Source organism: Mauremys mutica, chromosome 6 (assembly GCF_020497125.1).
Source record: "Mauremys mutica isolate MM-2020 ecotype Southern chromosome 6, ASM2049712v1, whole genome shotgun sequence".
In the NCBI taxonomy this organism is placed as follows: Eukaryota; Metazoa; Chordata; order Testudines; family Geoemydidae; genus Mauremys; species Mauremys mutica.
Window position 1 is genome coordinate 22515736 of NC_059077.1, and position 18359 is coordinate 22534094.

The 18359-nt window shown below is 42.5% G+C and overlaps 1 protein-coding gene and 1 long non-coding RNA gene across 8 annotated transcripts in view; one reads left to right on the forward strand and one right to left on the reverse strand.

The window, feature by feature from the left end:
• The window catches only part of LOC123372412, a 375513-nt gene that overhangs the window by 313888 nt on the left and 43266 nt on the right, over window positions 1–18359 (forward strand). The gene's annotated exons all lie outside the window — the stretch shown is intronic.
• Window positions 1–18359, reverse strand: part of NPR3 (natriuretic peptide receptor 3) — a 58361-nt gene that overhangs the window by 35763 nt on the left and 4239 nt on the right. For all 3 annotated transcript variants that reach the window (XM_045020481.1, XM_045020480.1, XM_045020482.1), the window contains 2 exons: window positions 13133–13255; window positions 9359–9525 (listed from right to left, as the gene is read on the reverse strand). In XM_045020481.1, coding sequence (XP_044876416.1) covers window positions 9359–9525; window positions 13133–13255 — 290 coding nt within the window. The remainder of the gene's footprint in view (window positions 1–9358; window positions 9526–13132; window positions 13256–18359) is intronic.

Consider the following 18359-nt stretch of genomic DNA (forward strand, 5'->3'; position numbering starts at 1 on the left):
TGGATCCCTGCTCCTGCCCTGAGGGGTTTAAAAGCGGCCTGGCAGGGCTTGAGAGCTGCTGCTCTAAAAGCTGGGCTGATTGGGGAAGTGGCTGCAGCTGGGCCACACCCCAATCAGGCCGCAGCTGGCCCTATAAAAGGCCAGGGAAGCCAGAAGCACAGGCAGTCTCTCTCTGCCTTCAGAGAGAGAAGGGCCTGGCTGCAGGGAGCTAGAGACTGGATACCTGAGTGAAGCAGGGCTGGGGAAAGACTGAGGAGCTGGGGAGCTCCAGCCTGGAAAGCCCCAGGCTGCGGCCTAGCAGAGGGCTAACAGGTACTGGGGGTTGCAGAGGGCAGCCCAGGGGTAGGCCAAAGCAGCAGGTCCAAACCCTCCTTGCCAGTGATGAATAGGCTGATACTGCAGTCTGCCCCAGGATGTGGGGCTAGACAATGACTGGCAGTAGCCATACACTGAGGCAAGGTGGGGATAGAGGGTGGGGGTTCCCTGAGGAGGGGAAACTCAGAGAGGAAGGGGTTACTGCTAGGGGGCAGCACCCCATGTAAAAGGGCACCGGATCCAGGGAGGGACACGGGGGGCCAGAAGACAGGCGGATCACCGGCCTGCAGAAGGCGCTCCGGTGCTGGAAAACGAGCTAATTCCCGGAGTCACCAGCAGGAGGCGCCACAGGGGTGAGTCCGATCCGTCTACAGGGAGATAAGTCAATCTAAGATACGTCGACTTCAGCTACGCTATTCTCGTAGCTGAAGTTGCATATCTTAGATCGATTTCCCCGCCCCTCGCCCCCGCCCAGTGTAGACCAGGCCTAAGTCAGTAGGCTTGTTACCTAGCTATTAAAAAAACAACAAAGCCTGCATCCTTCTATGTTAATCTTCTTCACCCAGGGCTGGCTATGTTTATATTGCTCCACCTGCTCACTTAGGTCCCAATCCTGCATATCAGTAACTTACGCCTGTGAATAGTTCTATTGAATTAAACGGGACTATTTATGTAAGTGTTAGAAGAATCAAGGACTTACATTATAAACTCTGAGACAGGGACTGGATCTCTCTCTGTGATCTGTACAACTGCACTGAGCACCCAGTCAGTGCTTGGTAAATAAAAATGTTCATGTGGCCTAACATCACAAACACAGCATAGGACCAATAATATCTATTTATTCTTAGAACGCCCTTGTGACAGATGGCTTGCCCTCTAAATGCTGCACAGCTTAGAGATAGCCAACCTGGACTACTGAAGAGGCACCCCTGGATTGAATCAAGTAATTCCCTACAAAGGATAGCAGGTTGCTATGGTGAAGGTGGAAGTTCAGGACGTTGTAGGAAGTGAGAAAGGCTTCAGCAAGGAAGACCCTGAATAGGTTACTATATGTCTGGGTTTTCCCAGACATTGGCCTCTTTTTTGAGTTCCTTTCTCTGTCTGGGGGGGATTTTTCAAATAACAGGAAATGTCCCAGGTTTTTGCAGAGCAGATAAGCGGCAGCTCAGAAAGAGCCCTGATTGGTCCCCTTCTCAATTGGTCCCTCCCCTGCAAGCCACAGCTGCTGGATCCCGCCCACCCAGGCCCCTCCCTGGGAAAAGTTCCCACAGGGAGTCGCTGACTGATGGCTGTCGCTGCATCCTGGGCTTGTGCCAGCCACAGTGACAGGGAGCAACACTGCCCCCGAACTCCAGTGCTTCTGCTGCAGGTATCTCCCAACTGTACCCTCTCCTCCATCTCCTCCTCCCCCTCCAGCAGTGTCCTCTTTTTGGAAACATGAAATATGACTACCCTATTGATACCAAGGGGCTTGGAGTGGGAAGTCAAAGCCAGAAACCTGAGGCTCCAACCAGACAGGGCCCGGGAGTGGCCTGTCCAAGCAGGAAACGCCCCAGGCAGGAAGGCCTGGGGAGTCGAGTGGGTTGGAGACTGCTGGGAGTGAGCAGGCTCTAGCAGAAAGACCAGTGGCGTCAAGTTTCCCTGCTGAAATTATGGGCAGGAAAAGCCTGGGAGTGACCTGACGAGAAGGTAAAACTGACGGGCTCTGTTTTGGAACTTTGAGTTTTATTTTGGAACTTTGTTTATCTGACTAAACTCAGACCCCCAAGAAAGGGTGGTGAATAGGTGAGAAAAGCCTGTGTGGAGTTTAAGAAGCCCCTTGAGGGGGAAACTGAGGTAGGTTGCCTGCAATATGACCCCATGTCAAGAGGGGGTGCATGGGAGGTGGCTGACCCCACTGCAGCCTCCACTCCCCTTTCTGTCAGGTAGTCAGATCCTCAACTGGTGTAATTTAGACTAGCTTCACTGAAATCAGTGGACGCTGATTTTTTACTAGCTGAGGATCTAGCCCAGAGGGCCTAAAGGCTCAGCACAGGTAGCCTCTTGTCTCTATTTGGGCCTCATCATGGGTGTTCAGGTCTGCCCACATGAGCAGATTTGAAGGTCAGGGCCATAATTTGCAACTGAACATTTTCTGTTGCATCTCTAAAAAAACAAACAAACAAAAAACAACCTCAAACTATTTGACTCCAGTAAATTCTCTCATGCTGAAATCTTAGTCCAACATAGCTGACTGCAGCTCTGCTCATAAAAGCAATCCTCTCCAGTAGCTGGAATGTGAGCCCCCAGGGCTGCAACATCTCTGAATACCCATTGAGACAAGCACTTCTATCTTGGGGGAAAAAGGGATCAAACGGCCACCTTGTGCTTCTTTTTTTGGCACTGGATTGCTATTTGCTACCATATTTCCTGCTGCTGAGGTCTTTATCACCTAAATCCCCGAAGACTTTTTGTTCAAATGACCTCATCTTTGCTGGGCTTAGATTTTTGTGCCATTAAATAAAGAAATTCCAGTTGAATGTTATTTTTCGTAAGTTACTTTGGGACTATGAACTGTAGTGGATGTACTTACTAGCTTCTAGAAAAGTCAGTTAGTGAATGCTCTGGAGTTTTTTAAATGTCAGTTTGTGCAAAATGAGCTATACATGCTTGATCTGCTCTAGTTCAAAGAGAACAGGCCCAATCCTGCGCTCCTTTGAAATCAATGGCAATATTCCTGTGAATTTAAATAGGAGCAGGATATGGCCCAATATTAGCTTTTGGTAATGCAATAAGCACAATGCTTTAAAAAGTCCTGCAAGTTTCAACATCTTAACTTCTTGTTAGTGGAATATAATATACATATCTGGCAAGTATTTTCAAGAAAGAGAATCCTGCCTGCATTCTGATATTTCATAGAGGTAAATGCATATGTCTGTTTACTAAAATGAAATGTGACTATCTGTGAAATCAAAGTAAAAAGACTGGAGACCTATGGGAAATATACAAGTATATAAGACTAACGATGCTAATCATGTACATTCCAGTGAGTCCAATGTTCTTATTATAAGTCATAACTAAAATTTTGTACTAACTGGTTCAGTTGAACAACTTCAGAAATATCCCGAGACACACTCTACTCTCCCTGCTCCCGCAGAAAAACTAAACAGACATCAACAATAAGAGGGAAGACTAATTCATTTCATTTCTTATATTTTCTGGCACTCGTCAACTTACCAATATTAGGTATTTTTGTTTAAGAACCAAATATACTCAAGAGATTAGTCTTTCCCATCGTTAGAGAAGCAGTAAAGGCAATATCTTTAATTAAAACAAAAAGCAAAAAAACTGCAATGGCTACTAAACCCAGAAAACTTAGCAATCAGGAGTCCAACTTTGCTCCTATTAAAATCAGTGGGAAAACTCCCATTGACTTCAAATTATGTTTTGTTGATAGAATTAATCTTCGTATTAAAAAGATGGCATGTGAACTCATTTTTTTTCTTGCTACTAAAAGCAACATAAGATTTGCTTTTATTCTTTCAAACACAATTAGCAAAGCACTCTAGGCGCTGAATAAACCTATTCATTTGAACAAATTATTCCCTGGCAGAGGCATAACCCCCCTTCCTCCCAACCCTTTCCTATTCTGATGCAGTCAAAAGAGACACAAAAGCCTGCCTGTGCATTTATCCTGCCTGGCTGGGTCTGAGAAAGACAAATGAGACATACACCATTGAATATGTTATATTTTTCCTGTCTCTCTCAGTGACTTTACTGAATTGCTTACTTCCCCCCTCCCCAATCTTTGTGCATGTACAATCCCAATTAAAGGATGATGTAAGGCAATACACATGGGGGAAGAGTCTGGCACGGATGTTATGGATGAAGTGATAAACTTTATGACTGCTGTCTACTGCTACCTCCCACATAGCTTTTGTAGATAATTGGTGACGCCCTAAAAGTTGCTTTAGAGGCTTCCCTTCTGGGCCATTTCTCATTTAGAAGACTTAAACTCTTAAAAATAACAGATTGTCGCTTTTTAAAAGGTAGTGTCTAGCTGATCTAAATAATGTATTTAGCTTTGACTTTGTTCACATTCTTTGGGTGAGATAGCTTTGCAGGCAAATTGAACTTCAGTTTCCTTCTCCTGGTGCTCATTGTGAGTGTTGGGAAGAAGACAGTGGATAAGAAAAAACTCCACACATCTTTCCCCACAAACAATGCTGCTGTGCCGTTAACACAGTTGGAATGTTTATTTAATTAGATAAATTTTCAGCTTTTAAATAAGAAGAAAAAACAAGCCATGGGTGGCCTGCTAACCTCAAAAGAGCAAATATCCAAGGTTATAAAATCATCCCAGCTCAGAATACTGGGTTAGATATAAAAACAGCATTTATTGAATTCTACCCCCAAGCCAGGAACAGAGGTAGTATTAACAAGTTTCAAACTGAAGCCTTAAGCCAGTGCATTAAGTGCTTAGTGTTATTTAATAAAAATGGACTGTGCATATACTTTAACTGAAACACTGTTTCTTGCTAAACATTTTTTTAACCAACATGTCTGTCTGGAATTAGTCTCACCCCAATCCGGAGGCAGTTGCAAATGCTGATATCAGATACACCGCTCCCATTGCTGTCTCTGGCACATTTATCTTAGAGCTCTTATGTTATACCTTTAATCCAAGCATCTCAAATCACTCTACAAGTGTTCAGAGCATGTTGTGAGTAGCTGACTGATACCTTGTTTAGCTCCCAGAGGATGACAGAGGCAATATCTTCGCTAGTAATGTTAGGCTGCTTTACTGTCCCTAATTCTGACGATCCATTCCAGATGGATTGCTGAGAAGTTTCACCTACTAATGGCCTGATTCCATAGCCCATATCCAAGCAAGTCCAGATAAACTTCTACAGGCGCTAAGCCTGCTCTAGGGGCTAATCCTACACCTACCAAAGTCAACTGGAGTTTGGCAATGGGTAGCAGGATTGAGGTTGGAGACCAGATTATCAGAAGAGCTCAGCTCCCATTTAGAAACCAAAATAAATGGCCATATTTTCAAAAAGCAGCATGTTGGGTGCTGGGTTTTTGGGGAAGAATCTCTGTTATTTAGGTAGATAAATAGAAGCTAGGCACCAGGTCCCAACACTGGAATGGGGAGCGAGGCCCAGCCCCATGGGACAGGAGCCTTTGCTGGAGGGTGAATGCAGGGTGGGCTCACTCTCCAACAGCCAGGCTGGAATTAGGATGGTATTGCTGGGGTTTCAGTCAAAAAAAAAAAAAAAGACACAATGCAGCTGGCGGGTTGCTTTATTAAAAAGTTTAGGAACCAGCTGTCTAGTGCCTTCTTAAAAACTCTCTCTACCACTTGCGTCTCTGACTGTCACCAGTGATCAGTTAAAGACTGCTTAAAGAAATTCATCCAGGACAAGGATTCCCAAACCTTTTGGACTTCATCCTAACAGCGAGACTGTCTCCTGGACACCTCCGCACAGTCAGGATGTTTGAGCATTGGCCTGCTAAACCCAGGGTTATGAGTTCAATCCTTGAGGAGGCCACTTAGGGATCTGGGGCAAAAATTGGTCCTGCTAGTGAAGGCAGGGGGCTGGACTCAATGACCTTTCAAGGTCCCTTCCAGTTCTAGGAGATTGGTAATCTCCAATTATCACCTTACCTAGTATAGGGATGGTACTTAACAATGATAGCAACTGCTTACATGGAAAAGCAACATCAGGAATGGTTTGTGTATTTTTAGCTTCTTTCTGTGCAAAAACACACAAACAGCTGGAAACAAGGAGGGCCAGTGCCATCGTGAGCTGCTAGCTCTCGACCGGCCACAAACATGTCCACCAGTCTGAGAACTGCTACGTGCTTTGCCCCTCCTGTTTTTCTATCCTTTCTATTGGCTGTTATGTTTTCTCCATTTTTATTATGTTTTTTCTGTGCAGTGTAATAATGCCCTTGGAGTTTACCATGGCAAGAGTTCAGGACAAAATACCGTGTTAACGAATCTCTTTTTTTGTCAGAGTCACTGTCAGATAAATGAAACCACACATTTAGAGCTTCATTCTCCCATATGCTGGAAAACCCAGCACAAAGAAGTGGACACTCTGTTTTACAATTCAGAGTTTCCCTGGATATTTACACTGGGACACATGGTTTGCCACATGCAGAAACAGCTGAGAATTGCACTCAAACACCCACTGATCACCTCTGTAATCCACTGCAGGCAAGATTCCACCTGCAGTAACATGCTCACCTTCCCCAGTAGAAAAATCATGTGTAGAAAAATCCAGTAGAGTGGAGACATCCCCACCTCCTCCCATTCCACAGAGCCTGAATGCTGGGAAGCCTCCACAGAGGGAAACTCTCTTGGAGTAGCAAAGGCCAGCATACAGTGAAGCTGGCATCCCCTTTCCCTTCCATGCAGGTAGGAAGAGGGCTGGGTGATGAGGCCCTTAGTCAGGTCCTTAGTTTTTGTTTTGCTTTTTCTTCTTTCACAATTTTACAAAAATGTAACTTTTCTTAATTTACATTTTTTTAAAATTGGATTGTAACAGTGTCTGCAACTGATTGCAGTGTCTGTCTGACTGCAGTGTCTGCAACCCAGTCATTGCTGTAGTGTGCTGGTGCATGAGAATTATATAGGGGAAACTGACCAGTCTGTTTTCATTGCCCACGCTGAGTGACTGCAAAAAATAAATGGTATCACAAATGGTAGTAAATTAGACTACTAAAATCTGTTCATTTTTGTATGCTCTCAGGTATTAGTGACACATAATGATATTTAACCTGGTAGCATCCCTTTAAAATTGTTTATTTTTTAAAAAATCATGAAGATAAACTGATGTGGGAAGGTTTTTGAGTAGATCTGTATTGCACGGTAAGTAATAGTACAATTTCGGTACACATTGAACTTGTGTTTGAAGCCAACCCCCTTTTCCCAGTAGCTCTGAGCCCCTGCTCTGAGCAAAATACAAGAGAGCTTTGGGGTCACCTGAGTCTGTACTGTGGAGAGCAACCAATGAATGTTATCAGCATGGAGATCTGACTGCTCGAGCAGCTACGGTCTGATAAAAGTGAACAAAGAACAGTTGGCAACATAGATGTATTTGCAGGGAATCTCCTATTTGGAGAATAAGTTAGCCAACAAAAAACGCATCTGTTTGCTAGCATGAGGGAGGTTGCTGATCTCTCACATGCATTGTGCAAACTCTGCACATTATAATAGGACTCATGTTTTGTTGGCAATGTAATTCTAGCCAGGTGTTTAACACAACGCTGAATTGATACACGCATCGTCCTCCAAACAGATCTTTGAAGCGGGCTCCATGTCCTACAGAACCACAGAGTGCCTCTCCTTCTTACTCCAAACTGTCCTCCCTAATTCACCCACCTCAGCCTGTGAGCTGGATAGATAACATTCATGCTCCTGGCTTCATTGGCTCTCCTAGCCATTCAGCTGCTCCTGCTTTCTGAACGTTAGCCTGCCTGCTCTTGACTGGTGGGGCTACCAGGGCAAGTCTTCGGTTCCAGTTGGTGGGAATCAGGGTTTGTCGCTCCCCTTAACAGATCTCAAAGTTCCTTGGAAGGCATCATTATCCCCATGTCCTATGGGAGTTGTGTTGTCTTATAACTTCATCTGCAAAAAGATGTGCAAATCTGAATGGGCCTCCTGTGCCCTTCGTTGGAGCACTATTTGAACTCAGTCATGCTTTCTGTTTCATTGTAGCAGTAAGGTGTGAACCAGACTTTCCAGGATTCAGTCTGGATTTGCATGTTTCATGGAATTATGACCCGAACTGTGACTGTAAACCCCCCTGGGTAACTGTATCAAAAAGGCTTTTCATTCCAAATAACCCTCCCCGATACCTAAAAGCACAAATCAGTGATAGATTTTCAGAGAGAGCTGTTCTATGGTTGGTTGAGTGCAGATTTTCTGAAAATTGTTTCTGCTCAAAATCTGAGTTTTCAAGCAATATATATTTACTGTTTCTGCTTTCCTTTATTTTATAGAAGTCAATGAATGCCAATCCTTTAAACAATATAAAAACAACATAAAATAGTGTATGAATGTATCAAACAAGTAGCTTTTCCTGACTTTACCAATTTCACTGGTCTCCTGTGTAAATGTGGTAATTTTAGTTCCAGTAGTAGCGATGGTGGGAAAGTTCTTGCACGGCACTGTCGCTGCAATGGATTGACATCCTCACCATGTTCCCCTGGAGCGGTATGAGCTTCAGCTCTCATGTAGCCACATTCTCTTCTAGCCACATCAGGGGTTTTTTAGTGGCCATGGAAAGTTCCCCCTTCACGGGGAGCGAAGTACCTGCACCAGCATGCAGGCAACTGTATGTGTGTATTGTGCTGTGAGCTCCTCCTATCTTCATCTCAAAGATGACACATCTAGGAATGATCTTAGAGCACTATCCTTTCAGTGTTTCTGATACTCTATACTAATTCCCAGAAGCATCTTCCTCTAGAGGTGAACAGTAACAAGAACTATAGTATTTTACTTCCCTCTTTGGAGCACTGTGGTACTTCCAGGTTTAAAATACTTGACAGGATTTGTGGAATACCTCCAGTGGGTATTTGGATGGTTAAAACCACACAGACAAGTTTAGCCTGATACGCTGGGAAGTAGGGCACAACTCCCCTTAAGGATAAGAAAAGTTCAATGTACCAGATACAACAGGATAGCACAACCTGCTGAAACCCCATTTCCCTAGAGTGAAAAAGCATGAGGGAGAGTTGGAGTGAGACAGAGAACACAGAAATCAAGAACGAAAAAAATATTTTACCAATAAAAGGAGTGTGATGAACGATGGAAGTGCTGCCCCTCCCTCTGTGTACTCCCTGATGACTGTGGACAAACATAAAGAGCAATTTTCTTTAGCCAGGGAGAAAAACATCTTACCAGAGAGAGTTCACAAAGTAACAGTGAGTTTCACAACTGAACACAGGTGTTTTTGACAGATTCAGAATAGAACACTTTGTCACCTTTGATTTAATCAGGAGCCTGTTTTTGAGGATGCTAAAAGCCCTAGGCTCATAATCAAGTACTTACGTAATCATCCTCGTTCAGACCTTGTTTCTGAACAGAACTTTTCACTTCCATGGAAAACCTCTCAAACTCAGGTTTCACTGTCCTCAGTAGAGTGACTGTTTGGAGGGATGAGTAGGCTTGCTTTGCTTCAAGGTCATGTTTGTCTCCTCTCTTCCACGAGCCATTTCCTAAGGGAGAAATAAAAATATTTACAATTCCAGGCTAGTTTGCATAAAGGGCTTGCTCTCCCTTTCTGCTTAAATATCCCCTATATGTTGCTTGGGGTAGACAGCAATGTACAATATATTGTCACATTTGTGCAATGTGTGCTGTGAGGCTAATGTAAGAGAATTCAACGTGCCTCTTGATACTAGGGGAACAAGATAGCAAGGGGGACTGGCATAATGCCCTTGAAATAATTATACAGATTATGATCCTTAGTCAGAAGCCCAGCCTAGCAGAATGGTCAGCAATAAGGTTTTCTTCCCATATTTACTTGATTATTTTTAACATCTGAAGTCAAGTCTAGATATGAGCAAATAACATCCTCAAATACAGAGAAGCAGGCTGTCTAGGGGCTAGAACAGGTGAGAGGGAGACAAAACTGGGTTCAGTTCCCAGTCAATGTGCCACTGACTCCCTTTTAAACTTTGAGCAAAGTCAGGTCTAAGTAGAGTAAGAAGAGTAAAGTAATTACCTGGAATGATGTCACAGAGGGCCTGATCTTGTAGCCACTTGTCACCCAGCTCTACCACTGAAATCAATGGGAATGCCACGTGCACACTAGCTGCATGATAGGCCCAGTTTCTCTTAGCAGAAAACAAACACCCAACTACAAATGTGCCATTGCACACATTGTACTTGCATTTGCCCAATGACACAGCAGGTGGGAGACTGGACTCGGGAAACAACTACAAGTAATCAGAGATTTTTAAATTCAGTTACAGGTTATTTGTTTAAATGCCTTTGCCTTCCTGTCATGTCCTGAGTACTTCCTGTGCGTTGGCTGAGGCCAAAGGACCTGATTCAAAGCCCACTGAGGTCAGTGGAAAGACTCCTATTGCCTTGAATCAGGTGCTAAGGCTGTTCTATGGAACTGATAAATAATGAGGCCCCGGGGGAATAACAGTGTCCTTAAATAACTTGCTTTTAAATGCTTAAAAATAATTAAAAAGCCAGACAGTCATTTTTATTTTTGGAACTAAAAGCCAGTTGTAAAAGTACAAAGACTAAAACTGCAGAACACAAATAGCTGTTGAGGTTTGGAATCCAGAGACACGCAGGACCCTGAGATGAGGGAGGATGTGGTCATTCAGCCTGGTTAAAGGAATTTGTTGATTTATAGACAGGCAGAAAGCAGGTCAGCTGAGACCAAGGGAAGGGAATGGAGATGGATGAGATGGAGTGAATGCCAGAGATGGTAGCAGCCAAGTATCAAACATTCTATCCGCCTTGACTTGGGACTGTGTGCTTGCACAGGGATGGATGAGGGATAAAGATCTTATGGCCATGAGTGGGTTACACGGACCCTGGATCCAGGCATGCAGGTGGGTGAAAAGTGGGAGAAGCCTGCGTTTCATCTCCTCTGTTCCCCAGTGTGTTGTGATAGCAGCCGAGCCACTGGGAATGTCATAATTTGCTGGAAGTACAGGCCACTAGCAAGTTATTCACCTCCTCCTGACCGAGCATGAGGGAACCAATGAAGGAACAGGGCCTCTGAGAAGCACATTTCTTTCAGTGAGCTGCTACCGGGCTACTGCAGCTGCTTGCCACTCCATACACAGGACCTGTGGCAAAGCCACAGTCTAGCCCTCAGTGAGATCCAAGTCAAATGGTGGCTCCCTTCCATTCTCTCTCCTTTCCCAGAGAAAGGCCGCTGTGCTTGGGACTCTTTGTTGTTTGTTTACCAAAGCACAATGCTGTGAAGGTGCTGCATCTCTACAGCCCTTGTGGATTATGATCTTAGCAAAATTCATAAATGATCCTTTTTTAATTCTTTAATTTTTATTGACCATCTATCTTCTCTTTTTCAATCAATTCTTTGTCTCATCTCCTCATGAGGTTCTCAGCTACTGTTCCAGCCAGCTATCACAATTCTAGATTGTAACCCAATCAAGCACAAAAGCTTTGTTCTACCATGAGGTCCACACAGAAGATCTCTGAAAAGAGCATGACAACAGCTGACAGCCACAAAACGTTATTAAGCCATCCTCTAAGAAGCATAGTTCCCCAATCCCACATATATGCCACATTTTGGATCTTGGCTTTCCCAGAGACAGCTGGGTTTCAGGTAATATTGGCCTAAATGTGAACACGCTTCTGTACCTCAGTCTGACCTAAACATGTTCACTTGAACAGCTGTTGTAAATGGAAACAGAGACGCTACCATTACTTAACAGAGCTTCTAAAGTAATTTTACACACTTTCAAATTCTTTCAAAGATTGCTTTGGGCATGGAGTCTGGGAGCAGCACTTAAAATGACTTTCTGATGAAGCAGCGCAACTGTTGCCGCCTCAACAATTAATGTGTCTTTTTACAAATTAAAATAAAAAAACTTTAAAGACAACAAAAAAAGGAGTGCGACTGTGTTATCTTACAGGAACAATAGCTACTTGTAAATCATATTCTGTCTTACAGTTCTGTACCTTTTTAGACTTCCAATAACACAAAGTTTATTAGAACTGTAAGAGGAGGTATGGGCATTCTGTGTGTTCAGATTGTTTACTTTATGCATTTGACAATAATTTGTGTACAGTCAGTTGCATAGATTTCTCTTCCGAGTTAGTTTGCCCCTTCTTAAAAAAGAACAAAAGATCCTTCTAATGTTTTTTCCCCTAGGAATTATTTACAAAAATGATTCAGGAAATGCTATTTAAACTGGTCAGTTGCCAAGAAGCCAGATAGACAGTGCTCCCTTAACTCTGGGGTTGTGGTGCTGAGTCTTTTGTGAACTATTTACCTTAACTCCTAAGGATACCTTTTAGTATATGGATGTGTGGGACACAGAAATCTGAACCAATTAAAAAATATAAGCACATCACATGTATGTGACTATATTATACTGGGGTGAACATGACTGTGCTTCTGTGCGCCAGGTGATACTACAAGGCTAGATATAGCAGCGTGTCTCTGCAGGAATTATGTGCCGTCAAAAACTGGAGCACATATTAGATCAAGGGTTTCCAGCCACTGGCAGGTGTACAAATCTGCAAAACTCCCACTGACTTCTGTGGGACTAGGATTTCGCCCTAAGGCATCAAGATTTTCTGGCTGGTGATCTAGGCAACCCCTCACTACCTTAACAATGACGCTCTGTGCTGGGATTCACTGTGTCACTGCTGCCTACCTCCCAGTCAGTCATGTGCAGTCTAGCCCACAACAAGGGTTGGGCTATTCCAGGCCCAAGACTTGCAATCACAAGACTGGGATTTGGAGCAACCTACTGTGAATCAGAACACACACACTAGAATAGAAGGTAGTGAGAACTGGCTGGTATAACAAAGGTCTTTGTTGGAAGCAGTTTTCCCACAATGTAAGGGAATTTCTGTATTAGAACTCTCATTTAGTCACATAGCTTCTTCACACAGATCAGTCCAGAAGTAGTTAAATCTAGAATTTCTGGTTTCCGTCTTGCTAATATCATAATTCAAGTGGCGGGTAACCTCGGGGCCAGGGAGAGATAGTGGTGTATTTTAAGATGAATAGTGGTATATTTTAAGACTAACAAATCTAAAAATGTTATCATGTTTACAGAAAGTTTTGCAACATACTGCGGGGGTGGGGAATAACATTACCATATGACGAGCTGTTGAAAAGTTCAATATTGAAGAAAGCGTAGTCCCCATTGGTCATTCCTTGTCGATGAGCAGCTAACATGATGTTCCTTATTGTGTCACCACTGGCACACATTATTACAACTGGTGGAGGAAAATGGAAAACAGAGATAAGAAGCTGTTCTTGAAACCTCTGGGAACAGATTATAAAGCTTGTCCATTGCCAGAGACAGTGACCTGAACTGTCCTCCCAACATTTTAAAAATCATGGGAACAGGGCTAACAATTAAATCTGGGATTTCCAAAGGAGCCTACATGAGACAGGGGCATACAAATACCAAAGGCCAATCCTTTACCCACTGAAGTCAATGCCAAACATCCTATTGACTTCAATGGGCAAAGAATTATGCCCAAATACTATCTTATTCTTGATTCATGTAATGTGGTGAGGTTTTTGTTGGTTTGTTTAATTGTGCATTTAATTTTTATTACAACAACATCTAACTCTAATATAGCACTTTTCATCAATAGATCTTAAAGCACTATACAAAGGAGTATCATTATCTCCATTTTATGGATTGGGAAATTGAGGCACAGCTGGAGAAGTAACTTGCCCAAGGTCACCCACAGGTCAGTGGCAGCGCCAGGAGGAGAACCTAGGTCTCCTGACTCCCAGTTCAGAGCTCTATCCACTGCCTTGTTATTGCAAGTGAATATGAAATTATTCCAAGATTAAGACATAAAATGATAAAATTATCATTCAGAATTTCATTTTGAATACCTTGAAAACAGTTACATTGTTAAAAGATTCAAGGTCTCATTTATCAATGATCCAAAAGACATATAAAAGTTTGGATCCTAAAATGTGATCCGCTATTATTCAGCGGTACTCCATCCATGCTAGCGGATTAGAAGATCAGAGCTATGCTATCATCCAAGAGGTAATATCCAGGCAACATTTACATTACTTCAAAATTCTAAATATGGAGATGCAGCTGGGCACTTAGCATTCTGGTTTGTACTATATGCTGGAGAGGAGGGGGTTACAGTGGAAATCTACTGTTGTTACCATATGTCAGAATTAGTGCCAGTGATCTGCAGAAGGACAAGATACTGGATGGCCCAATAAGCTTGAGAGCGAAGTCTGGTCAAAAACTCCCAGGGCATGTTAATAGTCCGTTTTGTGCATGTGGTGAAATTCATCCCTTCCCACTCAATAACTTGAGTAAAGAGACTTTGTGCAGGGAGCTAAGTGGAAACTGCTAGATAGAATGTACTTCCCAACCTGCCACTAATAGGTTGCAGCTGCTATTCCAGCCTATAGGAACATGGTTGCTGTTCCATCATGCTGCCTTTTTTTTCTAGCCACTTGATCTGTGTAAGCATGGATCTAATCCCTGCTTTTCCCTCTGTACTAGCTTAATGATGCTAGCACATAGGTCAGTTCCCCAGCATACAAAGCATGTAAGGCGACATCACCTGTTTCCCTCTCCCCTTTCATCAAGAGGTGTACTTCTCTCATAGTAAACAGTCTATATCACAAATTGCTATATAACTTCACAACACATGTGAAACTAGCTAAACTATTAAATATGTGCAGGTCTGTGTCCAGGCAGAGCATTCTGTTCCCATTCCTAGGATGACACATGCAGCAAGCACAGAAGGCGGTCTGGTGTGATACAAGTATGCTTGTTTAATGGCCTGGTCCATGAGATTTGATCAGAAAAATCAAAATAAAAGTTGTCAGTGCGCTGACTAAAAAGAAACATAACATAGTCTCAAGAAGTACTGCCATGCCATGGTAAAGCTACAACAATGGAAGCAGCTATTTTCATCCAAACAATAAAGCTCAATCAAAATCATATTCAGTTTTTCTTGTCAAGTGCTTGTGCTCACATAAAAGTTGCACACAAGCCAAATCTTTGCTCACACAATCCATCTTCTCTCTCTTTTCTAGGTTTATTCCATTATAGGCATAATGATCCAAATTCATCCCTGGCATAACCCAACACACTTCAGAGAAATTCCACCAGGGACAGGTCTGTCTTAATGACGGTAGTCGATTAGTATAATGATTTCCAGAGCAAACTATAACTTATGAGTATTGTTAGTCTCTTACATTGGAGGGGATGGGGGTGAGGAAAAAGAGCTCATGTTTGATATAAACTTTGGCATAGGAATTACTGAATCATTATCAGCAAATACAGCCTATGGGATCAAATTCTTTCTGGATTTACACCAGGAATGAATTTGGCACACTGTTCCTAATTGGAAAGGTGAGCTGTTTTTCTTTTAAAACACTTTCTAATTGCCTCCCAATCGTCTCTTGACTTTTGCCTTCATAATTCACATCTACTATAAAATCCCCATCCTGTAAGTGAAATTGAAGTTATTCCCCCTGCACCAGTTTATGACCTTGACTAACAGGAATGAAGAGTGGAAAAATTTCTGCTTTAAAATGTGTTGATAGGTCGTAGTTTGAGAGCTGATAAAGGAATGTGAGGGGACAAATGTTAACTATTTGGATGTGGTTTTAGCACAGCAGGAATATATCAAAGATTACATTTTTTTGGTGTGTACAGGAAATACACTCATGAACTCCAAAGATAAGTTGTGTGTGTGTCATTTTTTGCAAGCTTTTAAAAATGTAAATGAAGTAAAAATGTAACTATGTTTATTTGATCTGTATTTGTAAATTAGTAGAAAATATAACTAAATTCTTATACTTTCTTCAGTTTAAAATATACATATCAAAGCAATTCCGATATTACTATTTTGATCCTGCAAGCACTTATACAGTGCTTACCTCTATGGACATAGAGTAGTCTTACTGAAATTAATGGGATTACTCAAATTCTTAAATTAAGCATGTGCTAAAGTGTTTGTAGGATCTGGACCTCAGCCAGCATTGCTGAGTTTTGTTAAACTAATTATTGCTGAATTGAAAGCTTTAGCCAGTTGACTAGATCTGGAAAAGCATTAAAAATAAAAAGGCCAATCTTTGTAATAAACACTCACTTTTCATGGCAATTTTTTGTGACATTAAGATTTGGAAGAACCATTTTCAAAGGCTTAGATTCATATTTGCCAAGCTGTCTTCCTTTCTCAACCATGGTTACCAAATTTGGCCCTACCAAATTCATGGCCACAAAAACCGTGTCACAGACCATAAAATCTGGTCTCCTCCGTGAAATCTGGTCTTTTGTGTGCTTTTACCCTATACTTTACAGATTTCACGGGGGAGACCAGCGTTTTTCAAGCTGGGGGTCCTGACCCAAAAGGTAGTTGCAGGGGAGTCACAAAGTCATTTGGGGGGGGTGCCGTATTGCCACTCTTACTTCTGTGCTGCTGCCATCAGAGCTGGGCCAGCTGGAGAGCAGCGGCTGCAGGCTGGGAGTCCAGCTTTGAAGGCAGAGCCGCTGCCAGCAGAAGTAAGAATGGCATAGTATGGTATTGCCACCCTTACTTCTGTGCTGCTGCTTTCAGAGCTGGGCAGCCGCACAGTGGCGGCTGCTGACTGAGAGTCCAGCTCTGGGGGCAGCAAAGCAGAAGCAAAGGTGACAATACCATATCATCCTTACTTCTGCGCTGCTGCCAGTGGCAGCGCGGCATTCAGAGCTGGACTCCCGGCCTGCAGCCGCTGCTCTCCAGCTGCCCAGCTCTGAAGGCAGCACTGTCGCCAGCAGCAGTGCAGAAGTAAGGGTAGCAGTACCACAACCCCCTCTCCAATAACCTTGTGACCCTCCCAACTCCTTTTTGGGTCACGACCCCTACAATAACAACACTGTGAAATTTCAGATTTAAATAGCTGAAATAATGAAATTTATGATTTTTTAAATCCCATGACCGTGAAATTGACCAAAATGGGCCATGAATTTGGTAGGGCCATAACTTGGTATAACTTTTAAAATGTCCTTCTGTATTAGGGCTAGATCCTACCCAGGGCACGTGGGATGATGCTACCACAGGGATGGTCTCCCAAACGGCACTGAGCACAGCACGGCAATCCTGCTGGTACAGCTCACCAGGTGTGCCAGGCGCAGAGAGCTACATACACCTGGCCACCATGCAGTAGAGGCAGTCCAGAAACACCCACACCCTCCAGGAGGGTGCAAAGACAGGAGGGTGTGCTCTATGCTGTTAAGGATGTGCGATCCAGGAGGCTGAAGGAACTGGAATTTTGGTTTCCAAACTACATTTTCAAAATGTTACCTTAGTGTGAAAATTGTAAAAAGTGTATTTTGAAAACTAAAATTCATTAACTCATTAATGCAGACATTTATGAATGACTACATAAGCAGATTATTAACTTAAAACATGTGCATAAGCCCCACTGAAGTAAATCCCTTCTCCGTTGCTATGGAAGTGAGTGGGACTATCTGCATGAGTAAAATGAGTAGAATTTGAGTCTATATCAAGATTTCAGTGACTGTCACTCTCATTCGAATAAAAAAATCAAAATATATGAAAAATTAAGCAACCATCAATTGAAAGTATAATCCTCTGAGAAATTATGGAAATTCCCCTTGTAAACAGGAATGAAACTGAAGATAGATGAGTTGAAGGAAGAGAACGCCATTCCCTTTGTTAAAATAAAATGTGGCTGTATATATATACTGCAATTAGGAAGAGAATAAAAAAGAAATCAAGTTCTATTTGCTACAGGTTAACACTTTTCTTATTGAAATAGAATTATTATGCTTTTAATCATCAAGAAAACAAAGCAGAGACATAAGCCTTATGTTAATTAAAAATGCTTTTCTCTGCTTGGCTATTTTGGCTAGCTGTCATTTGTTGCATCTTATTCATTCAGGAAATCACTTAAACTAGTGCTTAAATTCCTCTCTGTTCAACTTTAGCACTTGCGTAAGTGCTCTCCTGAGATATTAAAAATCCATCAGTTGGTACCAATTATCTCATAGGCCCTGTGAGTTCATGAAATTCACACCAGTGTAGCTATATCACCAGTGCAAAGTCCTAAAGCACATACACTGCATCAATACAAATATACCATGTGCTAAAGTATATACACTGCATCAATACAAATAATATACCATGTGGTGACTGCATTGGGGTTATATGGAGCGTGATTTGTATCTGTTTTGAAAAAAAAAAATCACTCACTCAATAGGATTCTATTTAACTGGGAGTTAAAGAAAAATAGTTTTAAGTGCATATTTTAAAATTTAAATCTCCAGTCAGTTTTAGGGAAGAAGTTTCTTTAACTTGATCCACTATCAATTAGTGC